Raw genomic sequence first — 22,574 nt, forward strand, 5'->3', positions numbered from 1 at the left:
TTTAATCTTGTTTATTATTTTATTGCCATTTCCTTGTTCTACATGCATGTTCTATGTACTTGACTCAGTGTGGTACCAATAAAGTCTTTTTCCTGAAGGTATTTATATTTCACTTTAGACAGAGTCAGTTTCTTTGGCTAAGCAGATACGACCAACTGAGAACATGGAATAATATCCTGAAGGTCAGCAAAACTATGTGAAATCATCCAAAGTTCAGGGAAACGGTAATGTTCAGTGAGCACCTGAAGAGGAAAACATCCCGTGGCTAGTGTGTTTGGTCTTTTAACTCCATAAGGCAAGCTGACTAGCATTAACACAACCGTTAGTGTTGAAGTTAGAAACGTGTGTGTTGTCAGTAAGTGGAGAAATGTGTCTGTTAAAATCTCAGTTGTGCGTTAGAAATTTAATCAGATGACACTTTGCAGACGATTATCATTTATGTTATCTCTGTGTCATTTTATCATTTAAGCAAGCATTTAGGTTTAGTGCCACATGTCCTCAGTTCTGTTGTCGGCTATTTCAAATCAGCTGAGCTTCTGGGGTGTGAGTGCTGGTATACAGATCTTTAGCTATGACGTCCTATACACCATGCACTTACACTACACAATATGTACTCTACTGTCTAGTGTATGAATTTTAGAAGGGTAGCATCATCTCAAATGGAGCTCTAATGGAAGTTATTAACCGGAAGTATAAGGCGTTTCCCAGGCGACGCCGCTAGTTTTAGCAGAATACCTAGAGTCAACGAAAATTAATTTCTTTATTTTACTGTTTGTCAATGTTACCGGTAATGCCCAACATGACCTTTTTTGATATTGAGCAAATTTCTGAGTAAAAGCGCCTGGTAGCACCTCCCCTCTTCCACTACGTAAGCAAAGCTGTGACCGTTGAGTGCATGAAGTGTCCAGCACTCCACACTTCGGTTTGTTCGGTTGAATAAGTGCATCATCCGGATACTTAAAATCAGAGCTGCAACAACTAATCGATAAAATTGATGATAATCGATTATGAAAATCATTGTCAATGAATCTCATTATCGATTAGTTGGTCTGCGCGCATCATGGGGTACGTTTACTCACTACGTTACTTCTGTTCCGAAAACACGCTTCGGAGTAAATTCTAAAGGTGTGTCCCAAATGACGTACTATACACTTACACTATACACTGTGTACTCTACTGTCTACTGTGTGAAGTTTAGAAAGGTAATATAGTCTCAAAAGGAACCTTAGCATTTTTTTTTTAACTAACCGGAAGTATAAGATGCTTCCTAGTGGACGGCGCATGATGTCATAAGCACGTAATGTGACGCTGCTAGCTTTAGCAGATACCCAGAGTCACTGACAATGACTATCTTCACTTTTCTGTTTGTCAGCGTTACCTTTTATAAAAAGTAATGCATAAATACTATTATATAATATAAAGTTATGTTTTAGTTTATATTATAGATAAGTATTTATCCATTATTTTTATGGATGCACAAAAAGCACTGAATTAAACTACTGTCCTAAATGAATAATACATATTCTTGTGTGTGTGTGTGTGTGTGTGTGTGTGTGTGTGTTTGTGTGTGTGTGTGTGTGTGTGTGTATTGGGTTCTTTTCAGTCTTATATAATTGGACAAACAGTTGTGTAAAGTTTTAGTCTGAAGTTTATATTTGTAACACTCAGTTTGTGTATTTTATTTTAAATAAGCGAAAAAATGGTACAGAAAGTTTGCCCCCGTCCAATTAATCAAAAAAATAATCGGCCATCTATTCGATTATGAAAATAATCGTTAGTTGCAGCCCTAGTTGAAATGCATTTGTTGTTGTTTGAATTGTCATGTGTTGTTGTTTGAATTGTCAAGTATGTGATTTGGGACACACCTTGTTTTCTTAAAGAGGGATGAAAGTAGGGACTTATTAAGAACACATACGGTCTGCTGATGAATGATATTGAGTTTAGATCTTTTATATGGATTCAGCGGGATGATTCCCCCACAGAAACATCTTTCATATCACGTGCATTCTTCTGCTGGTTTTATTTTATTAAATTATTCAAATAAATTCCCCTTTTGACTAGTACAATCAGTCAATGTTTTCATTTCATATTCTGTATTTATGGCATCACATTGATGTCACAACTGAACATCCTGTATCCAAAATAATCATCAGGAAACTAGAAACACTTTTTAAATGAAAAAGCTGTGTTTGTGTCGGAAAAAATTCAATAGATTTCTTTGTAATATTTTGCAAGCTGTTGCTCATAATTAACGAATAACATTTAGATAGATAAAAACAGCTTGTGTGTTGCTAGACTGCAGTTAGTCAGCCTAGTTATTAACTATAATATGTATGTTTGTGTATATATATATATATATATATATATATATATATATATATATATATATATATATATATATATATATATATGTATGTGTCAGACTCCAGTTGAATTAACTTGGTAGTTTTACAGCTTGTTTGACAGGAAGCTGTGCTTGTGTTCTTGGCAGACTCTGTGTTCAGCAGTGGTGCAGGTGTATGCAGCAGACAGAGGTCCGTCTTGGAGCAAACGATGCTGTGGAGTGGCCTGCTTGGTGAAAGACAACCCTCAGAGGTCTTATTTCATTCGTGTGTTTGATATCAAGGTGAGTTTGCTGCAGATATCCCTGTGTGTGTGTGTGTGTGTGTGTGTGTGTGTGTGTATTAGGAAATTCCAGATCATGAGTTTATGCATAAACATACATGGATGGAGAATGGACATTATTCAGTTCAATATTTTGTTTTGCAGGATGGAAAAACTAAGTTCGAGCAGGAGCTGTACACTAATTTTACAAGCAATAGTTCAAGACCTTACTTTATCACATTTCCAGGGGATGTAAGTCCTGTTCGCTTCTAATCATACGATTGCATCCAGTAAGCTTTCCGAATTCGACTGTTCTCTGTGAGAAAGGCTTTCTTTTCTATAAGGGTACATTAGATGATTGCTGTGTGTGTATTATATTTTCACGCCATTTAATATTTTATTATATTTATTACTTATAATCACAACTTATGGTGTTATCATAATCAGTTTTAAAGCACACATCTCTTTGGGCTGCAGTTTTATGATGGCCAGCCTAATTTTAGATCAATTTACTGTGGCATGTCTCAGTGTAGCTAAAGGGAACAGCTGTTGCTAGCTCTGTCCACAATAATATAATAGCAATATCGCAACCTATCATTGAAAGAGTTATTATTCCTAGCCAGCAATATCAGCAAGCAAAATGAAGACATTAATGACTAAGCAGTTAAGGGGTTCAGCGGTTTATGCCTGCGTTTGATCCCCAGTGATTACAGAAACTGAAATATAATGTATTATTTAGTGGGCTTTTAACATGACTGTACATACATATGTTGCATACACACTGTTCCGCTTCAGCATTCCTTGTAAGCCAGTTATCTTATCAAAGCATCTATGTCTGTAGATTTGCATCCTGTGTTTTATAACTTATGAGTGGTATTTGTAATTTTTCCAGTGCATGCTTCTTGATCTCTAGCACTGAACATGTGTAGTCTGAAAGGCTGTCTGTGCTCTGTGCGTTTCAGTCTTGCCAGATCGGCCTGAATTTTGCTAATGAAGAGGAAGCAAAACGATTCCGCGTTGCCCTTAATGACCTCCTCTGCAGACGACAGAAGAAAACCGGTGATTATGCCAGTCTTTCTTTTGGCTTCTTGCATTTCTCACTTCTTTTATCCTTCGTGCACAAGCGTCACATGGTGATGTGATTTTATTATTTTTTACGCTAGTCTGTATCCACTTCATATACTCTTCACAAATAAATGTATTCGTACAATATTTATGATGCTAGCACATCTAGGAGGGTATATCCTTTTTGACGATCTCGCATAATAAGGAAATCTGACTTAATAGTATACCCTTACATTATGCTAGATCCGTATTAACGACATGTCATAAAGTGTGAACGCATTACACTTAAATATGCTATAAGAGTTTTGTTATAGCTTGGCTACTTGCTGTTATTTTCCATGCACTTTAACAATAGCATGGCAGTTAGCACTGATTGCTTCTTCACAATGGGTCCAAACCAGAACTAATTCTGCACAGCGCAAACCACATCCTCTCACACAACAAACACGAACCCAGAAAGCACATTGTTGCCTGAACCTCCATATGTTATCACCAACTGATAATATCTAACTGATAGGAAATATGCCTGTTGCTATTCCTTCATATTTTTATGTTAGTTTTCTGTTTTTATGAGGAATGATGAACGAAATTAGTGTTGGATGTTAGGAAAGAAATCCCTAAACACCTGTTAGCTCAAGTTAAAGTCAAAATAGCTTGGTAATAATCTCCAAACAAAACTAGTTAACATTATAAATAGTCTATTTTTACTTTAAATCATTTTTTGTTATTATTGAGTTAACTGATTGGGGGTGAGTTCTAATATTTGATTAATTATTGATGTAATCAGTAGTGGCTCATGACCATAGTTTTTGGTGAGGCAAGACAACATTAATGACAACATAGCTTCAAAGCAAATTAAGTCGAGGAACACTTATTCTATAGGCTACTCTTTACTTAATTTTTAGAGCTAGTCCGTAATAGGCAGTTGAGAGTTGACAACATTGTCGTCCAGTGTAGTCTAGCAGCTCAGTTTGAGACGAACTGTGTACAAAAACCACTTAAACGGCCTGTAACTAGATCAGAAAATTTTATACGTTTCTTCATTTTCTCAGCTTTTGGTTTGGGCGAAAAAGTATTTCACGTGTATTTGTGATGTACAGATATTATCCAGTCTATATCCCCCATTCCCTCTTCCAGTCTTTGCAAAATATCTTAAAACATGTTTTTTGGCAGTCGTGGAGTATTTTTAAACTTGCCCAATCTGGCAACCTGATTATTAACTGTCCTGTCTGGTGTTCTTTTTCCACTGAAAATGTTAATAGCGTGAACATGGTGCAGCATGATTCCTTCCTCAGTGGGTTTTTATTAGCACTTATTCCCATTTTTGCAGTTAATACTCTACGCAGATAAATGAGCAAGTGAGGACTTGCAAGATTGCAACATCTTAGAAAGGCGAGCAAGTCAACCGAAAATCAGCTTATATCTGTCAAATATAGCATTATTGTCAAATATCGTTGGTCACTCAAAAGGAGAAATAAGTATTTTGCTGGGATTTAAAGTGTGTAGAGTTGTAGATGAGGACTATTTGATGAGCAGCTGATGTAAATGGAGCGGCTCTGCCCCACCTTCCCGTATGGACGAGCCGCTACTGTGTAGAATGATTTATTTTTGAGGTGAAGCACTTAGACCACAAAGAACTTAAACCATTATAAATTTTTATATTTTATATGTGGCTTCACTTACTTTTTTCATAGAGGCTACAAGTCATTATTCTGTTTCCTTAGTCTATAATATGAATTCTGCAGACTAAGGAAATGACGGTCTTTCTCCTGTCACGAGCACAGCACACACATGCTCTCGCTCTCGCTCTCTCTCTCGCTCTCTGTGTCTGTCTCTCTCCCTCCCCCTCGCTCCTTTGTGGCTTATGTCCAGTCTTTCCTGCTCTGTTTTGCATGCTGGGCTTTGAGGTTTGAGGTTTTCTGTGTGTGGATGGAGCGTTTTTCAGACAGGGCTCCATGCTGACTGTGCTTATCGTTAGACCTGTTTTCCCTATTCTCACACCTCCGTAATTGTATGTCATAAGCTTTTTGATATTTATTCCCCAAAAAACAATCATGTCTGTAAGACAAAAAAAAATAATCAGAGCTGAGATTTGAGAATAATCAGAGCCTCATAACCGTGTAGTCGTATTCACGTTCCTGAGTACTTCACGTCGGCTTTAGTCTTCTTACAGATGTCTCTCAGTCTAATCCTTAACAAACTAACCTCACACTAAAAAAAACTATCACCTGACTTTCAGTTCCCTTTCTGCTGAAAAGTTCTTACCTTTGAGTCGCCCCCAATATTTTAACATTGTTAATTTTGTTTTTGCAGAGAAAAGACGTGACCCACCAAATGGTACGTGCTCTAGTACTTGCATTCCATGCTAATTTTAATTTTGATTGTTATTTTAATCAAGCAGTTGCTCCTACAATGGCACAAATGTTAAGAAATACAGTGAATCAAATAGAAAAATCTTCTCATACTGCTCTTATATTATAAATGACCTGGAAAAGTGTACAGCTCTGACGTGTTTATATACTACATGCTGTTATAAATAGTTACATTTATGAGGTCATTAATAAAAATGACAATGATATATGGTTTTCTGTTTAAGACCTTCAATTTTAACTAATATGGCACTAGCTGGGGACGCCAGACTCAATATCACTGCCCCAAGTTAGCGCTGTGATCTGCCCAGAAAACCTCAAACATCACCATCTTCATTCATCTGTACACAGTGTACTGTTTATAGCATGAAATAAACCTTTGTGCGTATGTGCCTCCTCAACCAAATCTGTATTCTATCAGCAATGTGCTGTTTGCCATTGAAAAGCAGTATTGATCGAGCAGTATTGAAAAGCAGTATTTATCTATATAAAGTTTTATATAAGTGTTTTTATGGATAATTAAACTACATTTCTAAATTAATAATAAAATCTCACTTCCACTGCACCTCATGGTTTCTGTTACTCACTGCCTTTAGGCATATTGTTTTGCTTATGTGTACTTTGCTCGTAGCATTTTAATTACACATTTCAGACCTTACTTGAGCTCCCACTGCGTGTACATTGCGAGTGAGGAGCCACGAGGCCTCGTTACAAATAGATCGTTCCTGTTATTATAAACACCGGGATTTACGCTGCAAGCGTGCAAGTACAGCATATAATGACAATAAACTTGAATTAAACTGAATCTTTTAAGCAGCTCGCACCAATTTGCTCAACCCTTTTCACACAGTGGAGCATTGTGGATATAAACATAAGTTTGTGCTCGTGCATCACTGTCATGCTTCCGTGCTACACAAGCGCCGCTTTGCAAGGTTTACAGTTTACAATCTTCTTCACGGCATTTAATATAAAGTGACCCCCTGCCTTTGCGGGTAGCACTCTTTTTTTTTTTTTTTTTTTTTTTTTTTTTCCGGCTGTCACTTGACGATTACTCTGTCTGATGGTGACTGAGGTCATGTTGGGCATAAAAGGTAACGCTGACATCAACAGTAAACTGAAGAAATTCGTCGTTGACTCTGGGCACGCAATGCATGTGTATGATATCATGTGCCATTAACTGGGAAACGGATTATACTTCCAGATATTAAAAAAAAAAGCTATTGTTCCATTTGAGACGATACGACCCTTCTAAAATTCACACACTAGACGGTAGCGTGTATAGTGTAAGTGTATAATAAGTCATTTGGGACACAACTATGTTCTGTTCTCTCCAATGCGTGTTTTTGGAACAGAAGTAACGCGATGAGTAAACATTGCCACGTGCAGACCAACTAATCAATAATGAGATTCGTTGACAACGATTTTCATAATCGATTATTATCGATTTTATCGATTAGTTGCTGCTCTAGAAAGAATAACTTCTTATGAATTGTTCTCAGAAAAATGAGGTTATTTCCAATCCAATTTAATCCTCTGTTGCAGGGGGGAAGGATTTTTTCTTCTTCCCTTATTTCCAAAGATGCCTTCCAATTTCCTCTTTCTAAATAAGAATTGTTGCCATCTTCTTAATTCTCTGTCAGCCAAGCTTAATCAAATTAGGTTTACTTGACTTGAAGTGTATCTGGTTTGTCTGTAATCATGGGGCTCAGTCTGTTTGTTTATATATATATATATATATATATATATATATATATATATATATATATATATATATATATATATAAAATATTCTGTAATGTGAATTCTTTTTCCTTGTTGGTTTAAGACTTAAAAAACCCACCAGTCTTTTCTGGGGCTTATACCATCATAGCAAGCTGTGTTTTGTAAGCCCGAGTGTACACCATGCCTGTACTCGAGCTAGAACTGAGGCCCCATCAGTTTTTTGTCCCACATGCTGATTGACAGAACTGTAATTTAACGGTTAATTCTTGTACAGGGATTATAACCAAGTGCAGTGTAAATAACTCAAATTAATGTTTATTTCTGTACTTTGGTTCTTCTGTCTATTCTCTCCTACAGTGAAATGAGATTTCCTTCCTTCCGTCATTTAACAGTCTCTGTACATCATGGGTCATCAATTACATTTGACCTTGGTACACATTCTTGCAGAGCATAGGTTATTTTTGGTCCCCCTTATTTTTTCCACCTCGCATTGTTTTTCCTGAGACTTAGCACACAGATCCACATGTATGTCTTGATGATAGAGCTGTATTTAATACAATTTTTACAGATTGTAAATATATTTTAAAGTAACTGGAAAGAATGTGTTGGAGAATGGGCTGGCACCAGAGAAAACTCACAGGCTGGCATATGATGGCAACACTGCCCCCGTGTGGACACTTTCAGTTTCCGTAGAAGTATGATGTAAACTATATGTAAACATCTGCTCACAGTGCCTGCACATGTGCACAGATTTACAAAGCATATATATTTATCAACCCTTAGACTTTGTACCGATACAATTTGTCATTTCATGAGTCATTTAAAGATTTTTTTTGTCTTCTCACCCTCCTGACTTTTTATGTCAGAAAGTAAATTCTTGGAAATTGGCATCATTCTTTTTTTAATTACAGAAACAAAGATCTGTGTCCTGAGCTATGTCCAAGTTGCTTTAAACTGAGATGGAATTAAAGTTCGCATTGTCGGGAATGTGTGTGTGTGTGTGTGTGTGTGTGTGTGTGTGTGTGTGTTTTTGTGTGTGTGTGAGTGTGAGATGCACTGTTGGCTGTGGATGGGTTTTAGAACACCCCCTCATTGTCTGTGCATGGAAAGAATAAGTTCTTGTTGGCACCACAAACTCTGAGAGCTCAGCCAGCAGGACAGTCTCCCTGCTCAGCAATATGGATAACAGAACTGGAATTTAAATGATGTTCTTGATAACAGTCATTGTTTTATGTGCTGTGTCCAGGACCCACGTTGCCAATGGCGACGGTGGACATCAAGAACCCAGAAATTAACAATGTGAGCTTCCATAACAATTCCCACATGAACAACATGGTGCACAGTAACCTTAACAAGAAAGAGAAGAAGGTGAAAGGCAAGAGGAAGAAACTGACGAAGGCTGACATCGGGACTCCCAGCAATTTCCAGTAAGTCTTTTCATTCTTTACCAGTGGACCAGCATCTGGGCTAGATGTCGCCCGATTGATCAGTTTTACCGCTCAGTTACCGGCAAAAATTCACACCGGACTTTTCCTGGTAGAACGAGAGCGGCCTCTAAAGGCAAAATAAAAAAAAATTTAATTCACTGACAAATTTTGTTGTTATTTGAAGTGGGTTTTTTTTATTATTCATTTTGGAGATCTCTATTTTTATTTGTTATTTGGAATGTATATCTTTTATTTACTTTTATTTGTATTTACTTTTATTTATTAATGGTTAATATCTATTAATATTTATATTTATTAAATTTTTTTTAAAAGTACAGTAAATTTTCATGGTACAGTCAGTACTGTTTATTTTTGTAATAAAGTTCATCAATATTTTACTTTGAGTGTTAGTTTTTAAAACTGATACTGAATGAAAACATATCGGTTGATTAATGCGTTATCGGCAGGTACCGCCCGACTTAGTTATCGTCATCGGTAAAATCCACACACTGTTGGTTGACCTTTAATCTGGGCCACCTTAAGGTATCTGTTCAGGTTTTTTGTGCTGGAATATATTGTTTCTTTGTACATGATTCTCATAACCGAGCATGTGCTGGTTATTAATCCATGGTCATAATGCACATAAAATGGCTGAAATACACTGAGACAAAGGAATATCTTTTCTGTGTGCATTGGTTTATCTTGCTGTATCCTTATGTACTAACACAGACTCTCTCATGTCTCTTAACAGACACATCGGCCATGTAGGCTGGGACCCGAACACAGGCTTCGATGTAAGTACTACAAGGGTTTGCTCTGTCACTCGTGCTCACCCTCACACATGCATGCATACTGAAGTGACTCTTTTTTAGAACACAATGCCGACCTGTGTGGCACTGGCATGTCAGTGTGAATGGCCTTGTGTTCACACAGGCTCTGCTCTAATTCTGTTACACACCCTCTCATCCCACACGGCAAGTGGCATATTACACTTTGTCTCTGTGTTGTACTTATGCATCATAATTACATGCATATTACAGTTTGTATCTTTGCATTATGCTTGTTCATCGTACTACTTGCATACGTATTGCTGTCTCTGCATTGTAGTTGGTATGTAGAATATATACCACATCTTAAATTATTTATGTATGTATTTATTTATTTATTTATTTATTTATTTATTTATTAAAGTCAATCAAGAAGATATTTCTCAATATAAAGGAAGCAATGTATATCCTTCTACATCTTAAAAAAAAAAACACAAAAAAACAGACTATCATGACTGGTACATTTTTGTTTTTTTTGTGTAATGTAGTGGGTTATCCTGTTACCCAAACAAAGCCTGCCACATGGTGTCAGGATTGGACTAAATGTCTGTCCCAGACAGTAAAACAACATAATCAAACCACCGTGCAATGCTGCATAATCAAAAATTCTACAGATTTTTCAGTTTGCTAGGAATTTCAGCACATTATTATTTGTTTGCTTGCTGTACATCCATCATTTATTAAAAGAAAACTTGATTTAGAATTGACACCAATAAGAAATTGCTTGATTATTTCAACCAATTCATTTTTATTGGCAGAAGTTTGAAAACAACATGCTTTTCATGAGAAGAGTAAAAGAGTTGTGCTGTAGTTATTTATATTTTATTTCTGAAATTTGATATGTAATTGATTGTTCATGCCTTCATTTCAGCTGAATAACCTGGACCCAGAGCTGAAGAACCTGTTCGACATGTGCGGCATCTCTGAAGCACAGCTCAAAGACAAGAAAACGTCAAAGGTGATCTATGACTTCATCGAGAAGAAGGGAGGCGTGGAGGCTGTCAAGAATGAACTGAAAAGACAAGGTGAGCACTGAACATCACTCCTACAGTATCATATGCACAGGTCATTAAAAAGTCTGAAATACAACCCATAGACGTATATTAATTAGGTATTATTAAGACATTTGTTTGAACTTGGACGCTGCATAAGGTAATGCACATTTAATCAGTGAAGCTCTCACTGCTTTTCACAGGAATATAAATCGATTCGACGTTCCTTAAGCAATATTACAGCAGGGAGCGATTTCACGCTGAATATAAACAAGGCTATTTGGCTCGCAAATTTAAAAGTAGTTTGGTTAGGATTTCTTTAGTTAACAAAAAACTTGCCAAGCAACATAATGATTGTTTTGACTTCAGGTTAGTTTTTATGAGTGGTCTCGATTTGCTCGGATGAAATTAGACTTGAGCTCCTCCCTCTTATATCTTTACAATATTATACATCTATATTTGCGACTTTGTGACCGTCTCTATTGGCACACATAGAGTGACTGATTACTACACTATATGGCCAAAAGTTTGTGCACACTTGACCATCACATCCCAGTTTGAACAGATGTGAACAGCCACATCTGGATGGAGTGCTGCAAGTTGCCATGGCAACGTACAGGCCGATTGACAGCCCGTAGTAATTGTAGTAATGGTTTCAGTGTAATAGTCTTCTAGAATTGGAATTTTACGTAGGAAACACAGACAAGCAACGTGATGCGCGCGCGCGCGCGCGCGCACACACGCGCACACACACACACACACACACACACACACATATGGTGAAATGTACCAGTGATGTTGGACTAAATATCAGCACACTTGGAACACACTTGTCCAATCAAATTGGTGGAACTTTTTTATATAAAATGGCAATAACAAGAAAAATTGCAGACTGCTAGGGAATTTCAATAAAGTCAGCTTGTTACCATGGCTAGCTAACCGTCGGTCTGCACTGGTCTCCTTTGTACACATGACAAAGCAGATTAAATGCCCATAAAGTTGGATTCAGTGCTTCTGCGTGTGAGGGATCAATATGTCACTTTTTTTTTTCTATGAGTAGACACACCCAAAAGTTAAATCTAAATCTTTAACTGACTAAGCATTTAGGTTACCAGTTTGCTAACCATTTACTGATAGAAAATTCCTGTCCCTGTTTACTGTGAATTGTGTAAATAGAAGTTCAGAGAAAGACTGATGAAGGACTGCTTCCTCTAAACACCTCCATATTACGTAACATTTCTTGAAATAAAAGAATCAAGGGACTGTTTAAGCAAAGTTGTATATTTTATACGTCTGTGTTATTTGTCTTTAGGTCCCCCCCGGTGGAATGGTAGGTGTAGCCAACTTTTTTCCTCTAGCTGGAATCTGACAGTAGATTTGCATGCACTAGATGTTTTAAGCGATTGTTAGTGTGGTGTGCAGTGTTTTGGCTGGGTTTGTTTACTTGGCTTTCAAATTACTTCTTAAAGAGCCCATGAAATGGCTAAAGGATTTCAGTTTAATTCTTTGGTTTAATATGCTTTTGTATTGGATGGAAAGAATGTTTATGGGAGGGATGATTTAAGCACTCTGGAGGGCATTTCATTGCACACAAATAAAGTATTTGCCCCTAAGTTTCTCGATTTTCCATGAGGTGACACTGTAAAACTGAAATGACTATTAAGTAAATGTTTTGTCATTCTGAAATGCCTAATTTGATGCCATGGGCCCTTTAAGACCTCCTGACACATTTAATGGATGAGTGACTGCAGGCTTTGTGGCCAAGCCTGTGTGTGTAATGTAGTAATAACTCACTGATCGTTGATGTAAAACAGTTTAAAGGATGTCTAAAGAAAAAAAGTCTGTTTTCACAATCCAATGTGTATTTAGTTTAAATAATTTGTAATAAATAAACTGTTATAGTTCAAGATAAAATAGATAAGTCATTGTGTAAGACGAGCAGGTGCAAAGCTATTTCAGTCCGATGGCAGCACATTACAGTACATACAGTGCCCTCCACTAATAGTGGCACCCTTGGTAAATATGAGCAAAGAAGGCTGTGAAAAATTGTCTTTGTTTAACCTTTTGATCTTTTGTTAAAAAAAATTCACAAAAAAATACTCTACCCTCATGGATAACAAACAACTGCAATCAATTTCCCATTGATATTCTACATTTTAGTACACCTGGGTGACTAGGAACAGGAAATTGTTCAACCATGACTTCCTGTTTCACAGGGGTATAAATATGAGGTAACACACAGGCCAAATTCCCTTAGTCATTAATCACAATGGGTTAAACCAAGGAATATAGCTGTGATGTGCGGCAAAAGGTTGTTGAGCTTCACAAAATAGGAAGTGGTTATAAGAAAATAGCACAAGCATTGAAAATGCCCATTTCCACCATCAGGGCAATAATTAAGAAGTTCTAGTCAACTGGAAATATTATGAATAAACCTGGAATTGGATGTGTGTCTATATACACTCAATGCACTGTGAAGAGGATGGTTCAAGTGGCCAAAAACTCTCCAAGGATCACAGCTGGAGAATTGCAGAAGTTGGTTGCGTCTTGGGGTCAGAAAGTCTCCAAAACTACAATCCGAAGTCATCTACATCACCAAAAGTGGTTTGGAACGGTTTCAAGAAAAAAAGCCTCTACTCTCATCCAAAAACAAACTCAAGCCTCTTCAGTTTGCCAGACACAACTGGAACTTCAAATGGGATCGGGTTCTATGGTCAGATGAAACCAAAATAGAGCTTTTTGGCAATAAACACCAGAGGTGGTTTTGGTGCATACAGAGAGGTAGCCATATGGAAAAGTTCCTCATGCTCAGGGTTAAATATGGTGGTGGATCTTTAATGTTTTGGGGCTGTTTTTCTGCCAGAGGACCACAAAATCAAGGTCCTGTCATGGCCATCCCAGTCTCCTGACCTGAACGTCATAGAAAACCTGTGGGGTGAACTGAAAAGGAGAGTCCACCAGCGTGGACCTCGAAATTTGAAGGATCTGGAGAGATTCTGTATGGAGGAATGGTCTCAGATCCCTTACCATGTATTTTCCAGCCTCATCAGGTATTATAAGAGAAGACTCAGAGCTGTTATCTTGGTAAAGTGAGGTAGCACAAAGTATTGCCTAAAAGGGTGTTAATAATTGTGCCACACATATATTTAAAGGTATTTTTTTTTTTTATTAATTTTTTTAATAAATCTGTGTTCTTTCGATTGTTTGATGTCCATGAGAGCTGAGTATTTTTGTGAATTTTTTTTTAACAAAAAGTTAGACGATAAAGTCAATTTTTCACAGCCTTCTTTGCTCATATTTACCAAGGGTGCCAGTATTAATGGAGGGCAATGTAGGTAGTCAGTATATACACAGTAGCTATAGTATAAGTTCACAGAACAACAATAATATGGTTCTAATGGCACAGATGTGCAAAAACAGCTAATTCTTTACAGATATATGTAAAAGTTTGGGCAACCCTGGCCAAATCACGTTTTATTGCGCTTTTTTTTTTTTTTAAAGTGAAAAGCAGTAAACAACCTCTGCAGCAAACTATATTTAAAAAATACTGCAAATGTTTATGAACAGTTACTTTTATATTTGATTAACTCAAAAAATAGAAATTATGGCATGTGCAAAAGCTTGGACACCCTTCCAGTTGTAAAGTCTCAGCACTTAATTAAGTCATTAATCCTTGATTTATTTGTTTAGTAAAGAGCGTAATAAATTCTCCGACTCTTGTGCTAACACTCAACAACCAGCTCCTCTAAGCAGCTGACTGTGGATGAAAGGAAGTGAACTGATGCCTACAAAGCAAGGAACGTTTATAAAGATATCAAAGCACTACCTGCTCACAATTTCAGTATCCACTGTCCAAAATGTCCTTAAGGAATGTTAATTAAGTGGAACTGTGGATGTCAAGGTAAGATCTGGAAGACCAAAAAGCAAAGCAGCAAAGTTCAGTGAAAAATCCCCCTCTGCCGGAAAGTATTAACTGTGCATAATTTTCCTTTGCTGCATATTTCTTGTACTGAAGAACAGCAACTAATAATAGGTTTTTTTTTGTAACAAATTTTTTTTTTTTTTTTCCATTCTTTTCTGCTTTAGCACCTCCACCTCCTCCATCACGTGGCGGTCCTCCTCCCCCACCCCCTCCTCACAACTCTGGTCCTCCTCCTCCCCCACCCCCTGCCCGGAGTCGAGGAGCACCACCTCCTCCTCCTCCTTCCAGAGCTCCAACATCTGCTCCTCCGCCCCCTCCACCTTCCCGCCAGGGCTTTGGAGCACCTCCTCCTCCCCCTCCAAGCAGGGGCCACCCACCTCCCCCTCCTCCTGCTCATGCCAGCATGCCCCCCCAAGCCCCTCAGTCTCACCCTCCACCTCCTCCACCTCCACCACCAGCCACAGGAGGAGCTCCTCCACCTCCTCCTCCTCCTCCTCCTCCTCCTGGACCCCCACCCCCACCCGAGGTGGACGGAGGTGGGGAGTCCGTGCCCTTGCCCACTGGGGGCAAGTCAGCCCTGCTGGAGCAGATCAGAGAGGGCGCCCAACTGAAGAAGGTGGACCACAATAACAGCCAGCGTCCAGCATCCACCAACACGGGCCGGGACGCTCTACTCGACCAGATCCGCCAGGGCATTCAGCTCAAGACGGTCAGCAGCACTCACTCTCATTCAGAGATTACACATCTTCCACCATGATAACTAGAGTGAAACCTACACAACCTTTTGTTTGGTGTATAAACTCTTATAGATTTAGAAAGGGTGAAAACTGAAGTATAAGTCCAAGATTCTTGACACATCAAATAAATACCATTGGGTTATTTTAAATATTTACCAACAAATCTGATTATGTCTGTTTTTAAATGCAGAGGTGCCAACATCAGTGGTGTAGCTGTACCATTTTGACTCATTACTCTGACATTATATCTATGCCTTTCTGCTATTTCAGCTAAAGCAGTCCTCAAACTAAACCAAATATAATTCCCACAGTTACTTTCAGTTTATGCCAACTTTAGGTGAACTGTGAAATCAAGAGCCTTGATGGTGTGAGTCAATAAAAATGAAGTGGGATGGTCTGCGGTGTCTTTGTTCAGTGAAAAAAGGAGGAGCTGCTTATTATTAAGAGTGGTCACATCAGAATTTTTCCTTGCTGTCTTCTAGTCTCTTTGTTTTTTTCTTTCTGTAATAGGGCTGGACAATATATCGATATATTATTGATATCATGATAAATGATTGTGATTACACTTTTCAATGATGTTGTTGGTATGGTGATTTTTTTTTTTTTTTTTTACATTTTTATTAATTACAAATTAAATGGTACTGAATGGATGCCATTGATTTGATGTAATTTTATGTTATTTCTTACTTAATCTTCTTTAAGAAGAGTTTGATCATCAATCATCAAACTCAGCCCCAGTCTGTAATATTGTGCTCAATATTTTTGTGACCATGAGACAGAGTGGCATGAAACTCTGTGGTGTGGGGGGTGTTAATGCTGCTGACAATTTAGGCATTGACACGTTTCTCTTTAGTTCATCATGGCTAACTGGATAATGACTAATTTCTCTTTCACTGTGAAGGTATCAGACAGTTCGGACTCAGGCCCACCCACACCTGCTCCTGCATCGGGTATCGTAGGAGCACTAATGGAGGTGATGCAGAAGAGGAGCAAAGCCATCCATTCCTCAGGTAAGAGCTGTTTATTAGAGCTAAAAGACCCTACCTGGAATTTACAATCCCTGGCAAAAATTATGCAATCATCACACTTGGAGGATGTTCACCTGGCTTTCTTACTTCATAGCAAATAAACATGTGACACACAACAATTTTTGTTTAATAGCTGAACATTCTGGCTTCGTGAAACATACCTCAAACAAATTAAATAAAATTATTTTAATTAATGGCATATTTTTTCCAGATCAAGTAGAGGAAAAAAAAATATGGATTCACTCAGCGTTGAGGAAAAAATTCTGGAATCATCAACAAACCAAAAAAAAATCACGATTAGTACTTTTGTTGCTCGTCCTCGGGCCTGAATTCTCTGAGGCATGGATTTCATTAACGAAAAACAATCAAGCAATCAAAAAAAACCTCCATCAAGCTGGTTCCAATTTCTCGAGTAGCAGTTGACAGATCAGCTTTGCAGCCTTGTCATGGACCAATTTTTTAAAATTTCCACCATAAATTTTCAATCGGATTGACGTTTATCTCACTATATTATATAATATATTGTAATATAATATCATTTTATAGGCTTCAATTAAATAAAAAGATAAATATAAAAATAATTAAATGAGGCTTTATTTTTGCACTTCTGCCAGTGAAACAACTCAATACAGCCTTGTTGTGTCGTGTGGTTGCAATGAGAAACTCCTGAGGGAGCTGTGGGATACGGTATTGTGATTGCACGCAAGGGGAGGAGGAGGAGAAGTGGAATGTGGAAGTGGAGAACTGGACCCAGTCGCACGTTTCTCTCTCGTTAGTCACAAATCCAAAATGTTACCAGATTGCCGATGTAACATTTGGTTTCCCAATGAGATCCATCGCAGCGGCAGAACCCGAAGTGAAATAGCAGAATTCGCCTGAATGGATCATGGCCACCGTCCATCACAGCCCTACACTGAATATCACTTTCATCCAATCATCCACACTCCATGGTTGCTTCTCTTTAGCGCACTGTAACCTTGTTTTCTTCTGTTGAGGTGTTAGTACTGGGTTTTTGGGGGGGTTTTTTTTATTATTTTTTTGCTTTTCTATATGTAAATCCCGTTTCATTCAGCGATTTCTTACAGTTATGTCACAAACGTTGACTTCTGTTCCCGCCCATTTGTTTTTCAATTGTTTTGTTGTGCATTTTTTATTTTCAAGGCGTATCTCTTTTGTTTTCTATGCTGACGCTTGTCATTTTCCTTGGTCTACCCATGTTTTCCTTTTATAACCTATCCATTTTGTTTATACTTGCACCAAATGTTATACACAGCTGACTGGGAGCAACCAACATTTTTGGCCAGACTCCAAGTTGGATTTCCTTCTTGAAGGAGTTTTATAATCCTTTCCATTGTTTCAATTGATAACTCTCTTGTTGAGACCATGTTTCCTTTCAAAAAGTCCAAGGTTAAGGTCTGTTAGCACTCTGTTTTAACTGCAGACTAATTTGCATTTTTTTAGACTTGTGCTGGTATTTGTTTTAGAAATGCAAAGGTGATTTCCATAATTTTTTTCCTCTATTTAATCTGGGGGGAAAAAAAAAAAAAAACAGGTCATTAGTTAAAATTATTTCATATAATTTGTTTGAAGTATGTTTCACAAAGTCATGTTCAGCTATAAACAAAAATTGTATTGTGATATCTGTGATTTTGTTTATTTGCTACGGAGTAAAGAAGCCAGGTGAGCATCCTTTAAGTGTGGTGATTCCATCATTTTTATAATTCATAGGCGCATATATTCAAGGCGCTCTCTAAGATTGAATTCAGCATTGAGGACATCTAAGAATATTCCTTGGAGGAATTTTAAGGGAGTCACAAGCAAACTGACAGTATGTAAATATTTAATGTATTATGTTTAATATTAATACTTAAATATTTAATACTTTAAATTAAAGTTTAGGGTTTAAACATTAAAATTAAGTAATAAAGTTTCATGAAATATTTAAATGTAAGCAAAATTTAAAATCACACACACAGAGTAATGCAATAAAAGATTAGGGGAAAGAGTAAATTGATAAACTAAAAAAATAACAATAATAATAAAAAATGTATTGCATTTTAAATATACATTTACTGCATTCGGAAGATGCTCTTATCCAGAGCAACTTGTAGAAGCGCATATAGGCTTCATTAAAAAAAAAAAAAAAAAAAAAACATATCCTCATGCTAGTACAGATAGGTCAGGCAATAAGAATACCTTCAAGATAAAACACAGAGTAAAAAATAAATAAATAAATACAACAACAAAGCAAGTCAAGTTTTTTGTTTGTTTGTTTGTTTTTCTCCTTCATTTAAGTGCTTAGTAAAGAAGGGATCTTCAGTTTTCATTTGAAGACAGCCGGAGCCAGAAAAAAGTCTTGCATATCTTTCTTGTACCTTGAAGGTTGATGATTTGAGTCGAACCCTGTGTGGATATAAGCATACATGTTCAAGATTACGCTAAGTAAAAGAATATAACATTAAAACCACCTGCCTAATAGTGTGTAGGTCCGCACACAACCGTCTCTACAGTTTGCACAGAATGGTGCGAAGAACAAAAAACATCCTACGAGTGGAGGGTCTGCAGGCTGAAACCTTGTTGATGAGCGAGATCAGAGGAGATCTGCTTTTGTAGCTTATCCACCTGAAGTTTTAATGTGTTGTGCATTCTGAGATGCTTTACTATATTGTACTATATCCTTCATGGCAGCTCAAACCAATCTGGCCATTTTCCTCAGCCCTCTCTTATCCGCAAGGCGTTTCCACCCACAGAACTGTCGATCGCTCTGTGGTTTTGGGTTTTTTCCCATACCACCCTGTGTAAACTCCTGAGACCGTTGTGTGTGTGAAAAATCCAGGAGATCAGCCGTTTCTGAAGTACACACACAGGCCCATCTGGTACCAACAACCATGCCACGATCAAAGTCACAGAGATCATATTTTTTCTTCTTTCTGATGTTGGATTTATTTTATTGCACTGCTGCCACATGATTCCTGGTTAGATAATGGCATGAGTGTACAGGTGTTCCTAATAAAGTGAATGGTAAGTGTAGATTATGCTAGGTATCAGTATGTAGGTTCTAGAGTGTGCTAGGTAAATGTGTATAGGTTCTAGATTATGCTGTAACCACGAGGATTGGGAACGCTACTGTTGTATGGATTTGGCTCACTGCTCTGTAGATAAAAGGCACTTTTGAGCAAGTGTGGATTTTACAAACAATATCTCTAGTGTACGCAAACATATTCATTGTCCAAAAACTTTCCCTTAATCCCACCTTAAATAGAGTTTCAAAAAAAGATAAAGACTTCATTCGTCTCAGTGATTATCACTTTAGCTTCAATTATACTTAAACATTTTAGTTTCCTTTTGTTGCTCACTAAAAATGGCACGTGCAGTTAGTAGCGGCCAAGATATTAAACAGTTAAAACTGTATTTATATTTCACAGACGAAGATGAGGATGACGATGAGGACGAAGACTTTGAGGACGATGATGAATGGGAAGATTAGACCTCGTCTCCTTACGATAACCCACCCGGTAGAATAAGTGACACTAAATTCTTACCTTTCCAAAATGTACTCAAACTCTGTACATGTTCTTTCAAATCGCTGTATATTTTTGTTGCCTTTTTTTTTTTTTTTTTTTTTTTTTTTTTAAATAATTTGTGCAATACCTCATATAATCTGTATAGTATTGTCATGTATCCTCTGTAAAGTAATATCCTGGAATAACCATGTGAAGTTTAATGCCAGGAAGGGCTTTCTTGACTTGTTGATTTGAATGTTTCTGTTCCCTCATTAACAAGGAAAGGGAGATGGACAGGATCCTCTATGTTCTTGTTAATTGTTGATTAACGATTGAAAACGCTATTTTCATACCCTGCTTTTCTGTACTTTTTGATTTTTCTTATACAAGTCCTAGTCTAGCACTCTGTGTTTTGGTAAGAGGTTCTTCTCAGAATATTTAACCCCTCCACACAGCCACCAATCCTGTAACTATGTAAATGTATACTCGGCTGATGAACTACGGTTATGTTTTGCACGGACGTCGAGTCAGAAGTCACTACAACGCCACATTGTGCTGCATTTTCACAGATTATTTCCTGTGGTTTTTAGTACCAGGTTAAGATTTCACTGAACACTGCACGCGAAACAATAGACAGCTTTATATTTGTTTAGTTTCATGCTTTATGGTGTTATTGAAAAAGATAATGCTGTAGATTGAAACTGACAAAGTTGTGAATGCAGTTCACTTCGAAATATTTCCATCGAACATCCCCAATAACAGTTTTTTTTTTATTATTCAAGTCATATCATGAAAGAACACTACACAAAGAGTTCACTAACTTATACCATTTACAATAAGCTTTTAAAAAGCCAGTGCTTTTTAAAATGCATGACAAACACATGCAAGGTCAATACTAAGGATCTTTGTGTAGCAATTAATGCTGTTTTAACAGTATTTGTCTGAATTTTGCTATCCTTCAAGGATTGTGCTGCATTCAAACTATAAAACTGACATCAAACCTTACAAATGGGTTGGAATGTGGAATGAAAACACTAAATTGTATACTTAAATAAATGGTAATATTGGTTCATTTTCTCAGTCATTTGTGTTTGTGTCAGTGTTTTTGTCAAGTCACTTACCTGCTAATCTAATTCAAGTCCAAGGGTAGGTTGTATTGGTGATGTAATGTTATGTAACCTTGACAGAGCAAGTCTTACATGGTTAATTTTGTCCTAGTTGACACTCAAATCGTAGATAAATGGGTCAAAGGCGATGTGCAAGTCAGGAAAACTGTAGCTCTTACTTAAGGCAAGGCACTACAGGGTACACTACTACAGGGTAATTGTTTTTAACAATCAATCTTTGCCATTTGTTTACTGACAGAAATGTATGTTTATGCAAATGAGACTTCATTGAATTAAATATGCATGTATTTGCATACTTAATAAAAAAAATCTTGTCTTTTGATGTTGATTTGAATATATTTCACTCAAAAGACAATCTCAAGAAATGTTTACAGAAAAGTTTATTGAAATAACATTTCTATTGTCTAATCATTAAAATACCGTGCACTATTATAAAAATATATATTGGCTTAGTGGTTAGCACTTTTGCCTCACACCTCCAGGGTCTGGGGTTCGAGTCCTGCCGGGGCCATGTGTGTGTGGAGTTTGCATGTTCTCCCTGTGCTGCGGGGGTTTCCTCCGGGTACTCCGGTTTCCTCCCCCAGTCCAAAGACATGCATGGTAGGCTGATTGGCATGTCTAAAGTGTCCGAGGTGTATGAATGGGTGTGTGAGTGTGTATGTGATTGTGCCCTGCGGTGGACTGGCACCCTGTCCAGGGTGTACCCCGCCCTGTGCCCGATGTTCCCTGGGATAGGCTCCAGGTTTCCCTGCGACCCTGAAGAAGGAGTAAGCAGTAGAAGATGGATGTATGGATGGATGGATAGTATAAAATCTATTGTTAATGCAGCTGTAATCGGCGCTTTGGGAAATTCATCTGTAATATCCTTCTAATTAAGAGCGAAAATGAACTTTTAATTTCAGTTTATTTTCAATTAATTTTCTGAAGGCAGGTCATTTAAAGGCCGATTTTGATACGTTTGAAAGCTGGTGTTCAATTGTCCAGTGGTGATCCTATGCCTACTATAGCCTCAAGTTTCTGTTTCTGGCTGACAGGAGTAGAACCCGATGTGGTATGCTGCTGTAACCTGTCCGCCTCACATTTTGGCATGTTGTGTGTTCTGAGTTCTGAGCTTTACTGCTCACCACAGTTGTAAAAGGTAGTTATTTGAGTTACTGTAGCATTCCGGTCAGCTCAAACCATTTACAGCAGAGTGGTGCAGTGGAAGCATGCTGGGAAGCATAACACAGAGGTCGATGGATCGAAACCATC

General features: G+C 37.6%; 1 protein-coding gene across 1 annotated transcript in view; it reads left to right on the top strand.

Moving 5' to 3' along the window:
• The window catches only part of wasla (WASP like actin nucleation promoting factor a), a 27,094-nt gene extending 5,818 nt beyond the window's left edge, over nt 1-21,276 (top strand). The window contains exons 2-11 of the mRNA XM_053641492.1: nt 2,492-2,626; nt 2,770-2,856; nt 3,567-3,663; nt 5,983-6,006; nt 9,007-9,187; nt 9,939-9,981; nt 10,886-11,039; nt 15,093-15,637; nt 16,567-16,675; nt 20,119-21,276. Coding sequence (XP_053497467.1) covers nt 2,492-2,626; nt 2,770-2,856; nt 3,567-3,663; nt 5,983-6,006; nt 9,007-9,187; nt 9,939-9,981; nt 10,886-11,039; nt 15,093-15,637; nt 16,567-16,675; nt 20,119-20,180 — 1,437 coding nt within the window. The 3' untranslated portion in view covers nt 20,181-21,276. The remainder of the gene's footprint in view (nt 1-2,491; nt 2,627-2,769; nt 2,857-3,566; nt 3,664-5,982; nt 6,007-9,006; nt 9,188-9,938; nt 9,982-10,885; nt 11,040-15,092; nt 15,638-16,566; nt 16,676-20,118) is intronic.
• The last annotated feature ends 1,298 nt before the right edge of the window (nt 21,277-22,574 follow it).

Source organism: Ictalurus furcatus, chromosome 14 (genome assembly GCF_023375685.1).
Source record: "Ictalurus furcatus strain D&B chromosome 14, Billie_1.0, whole genome shotgun sequence".
NCBI classification, from domain to species: domain Eukaryota; kingdom Metazoa; phylum Chordata; class Actinopteri; order Siluriformes; family Ictaluridae; genus Ictalurus; species Ictalurus furcatus.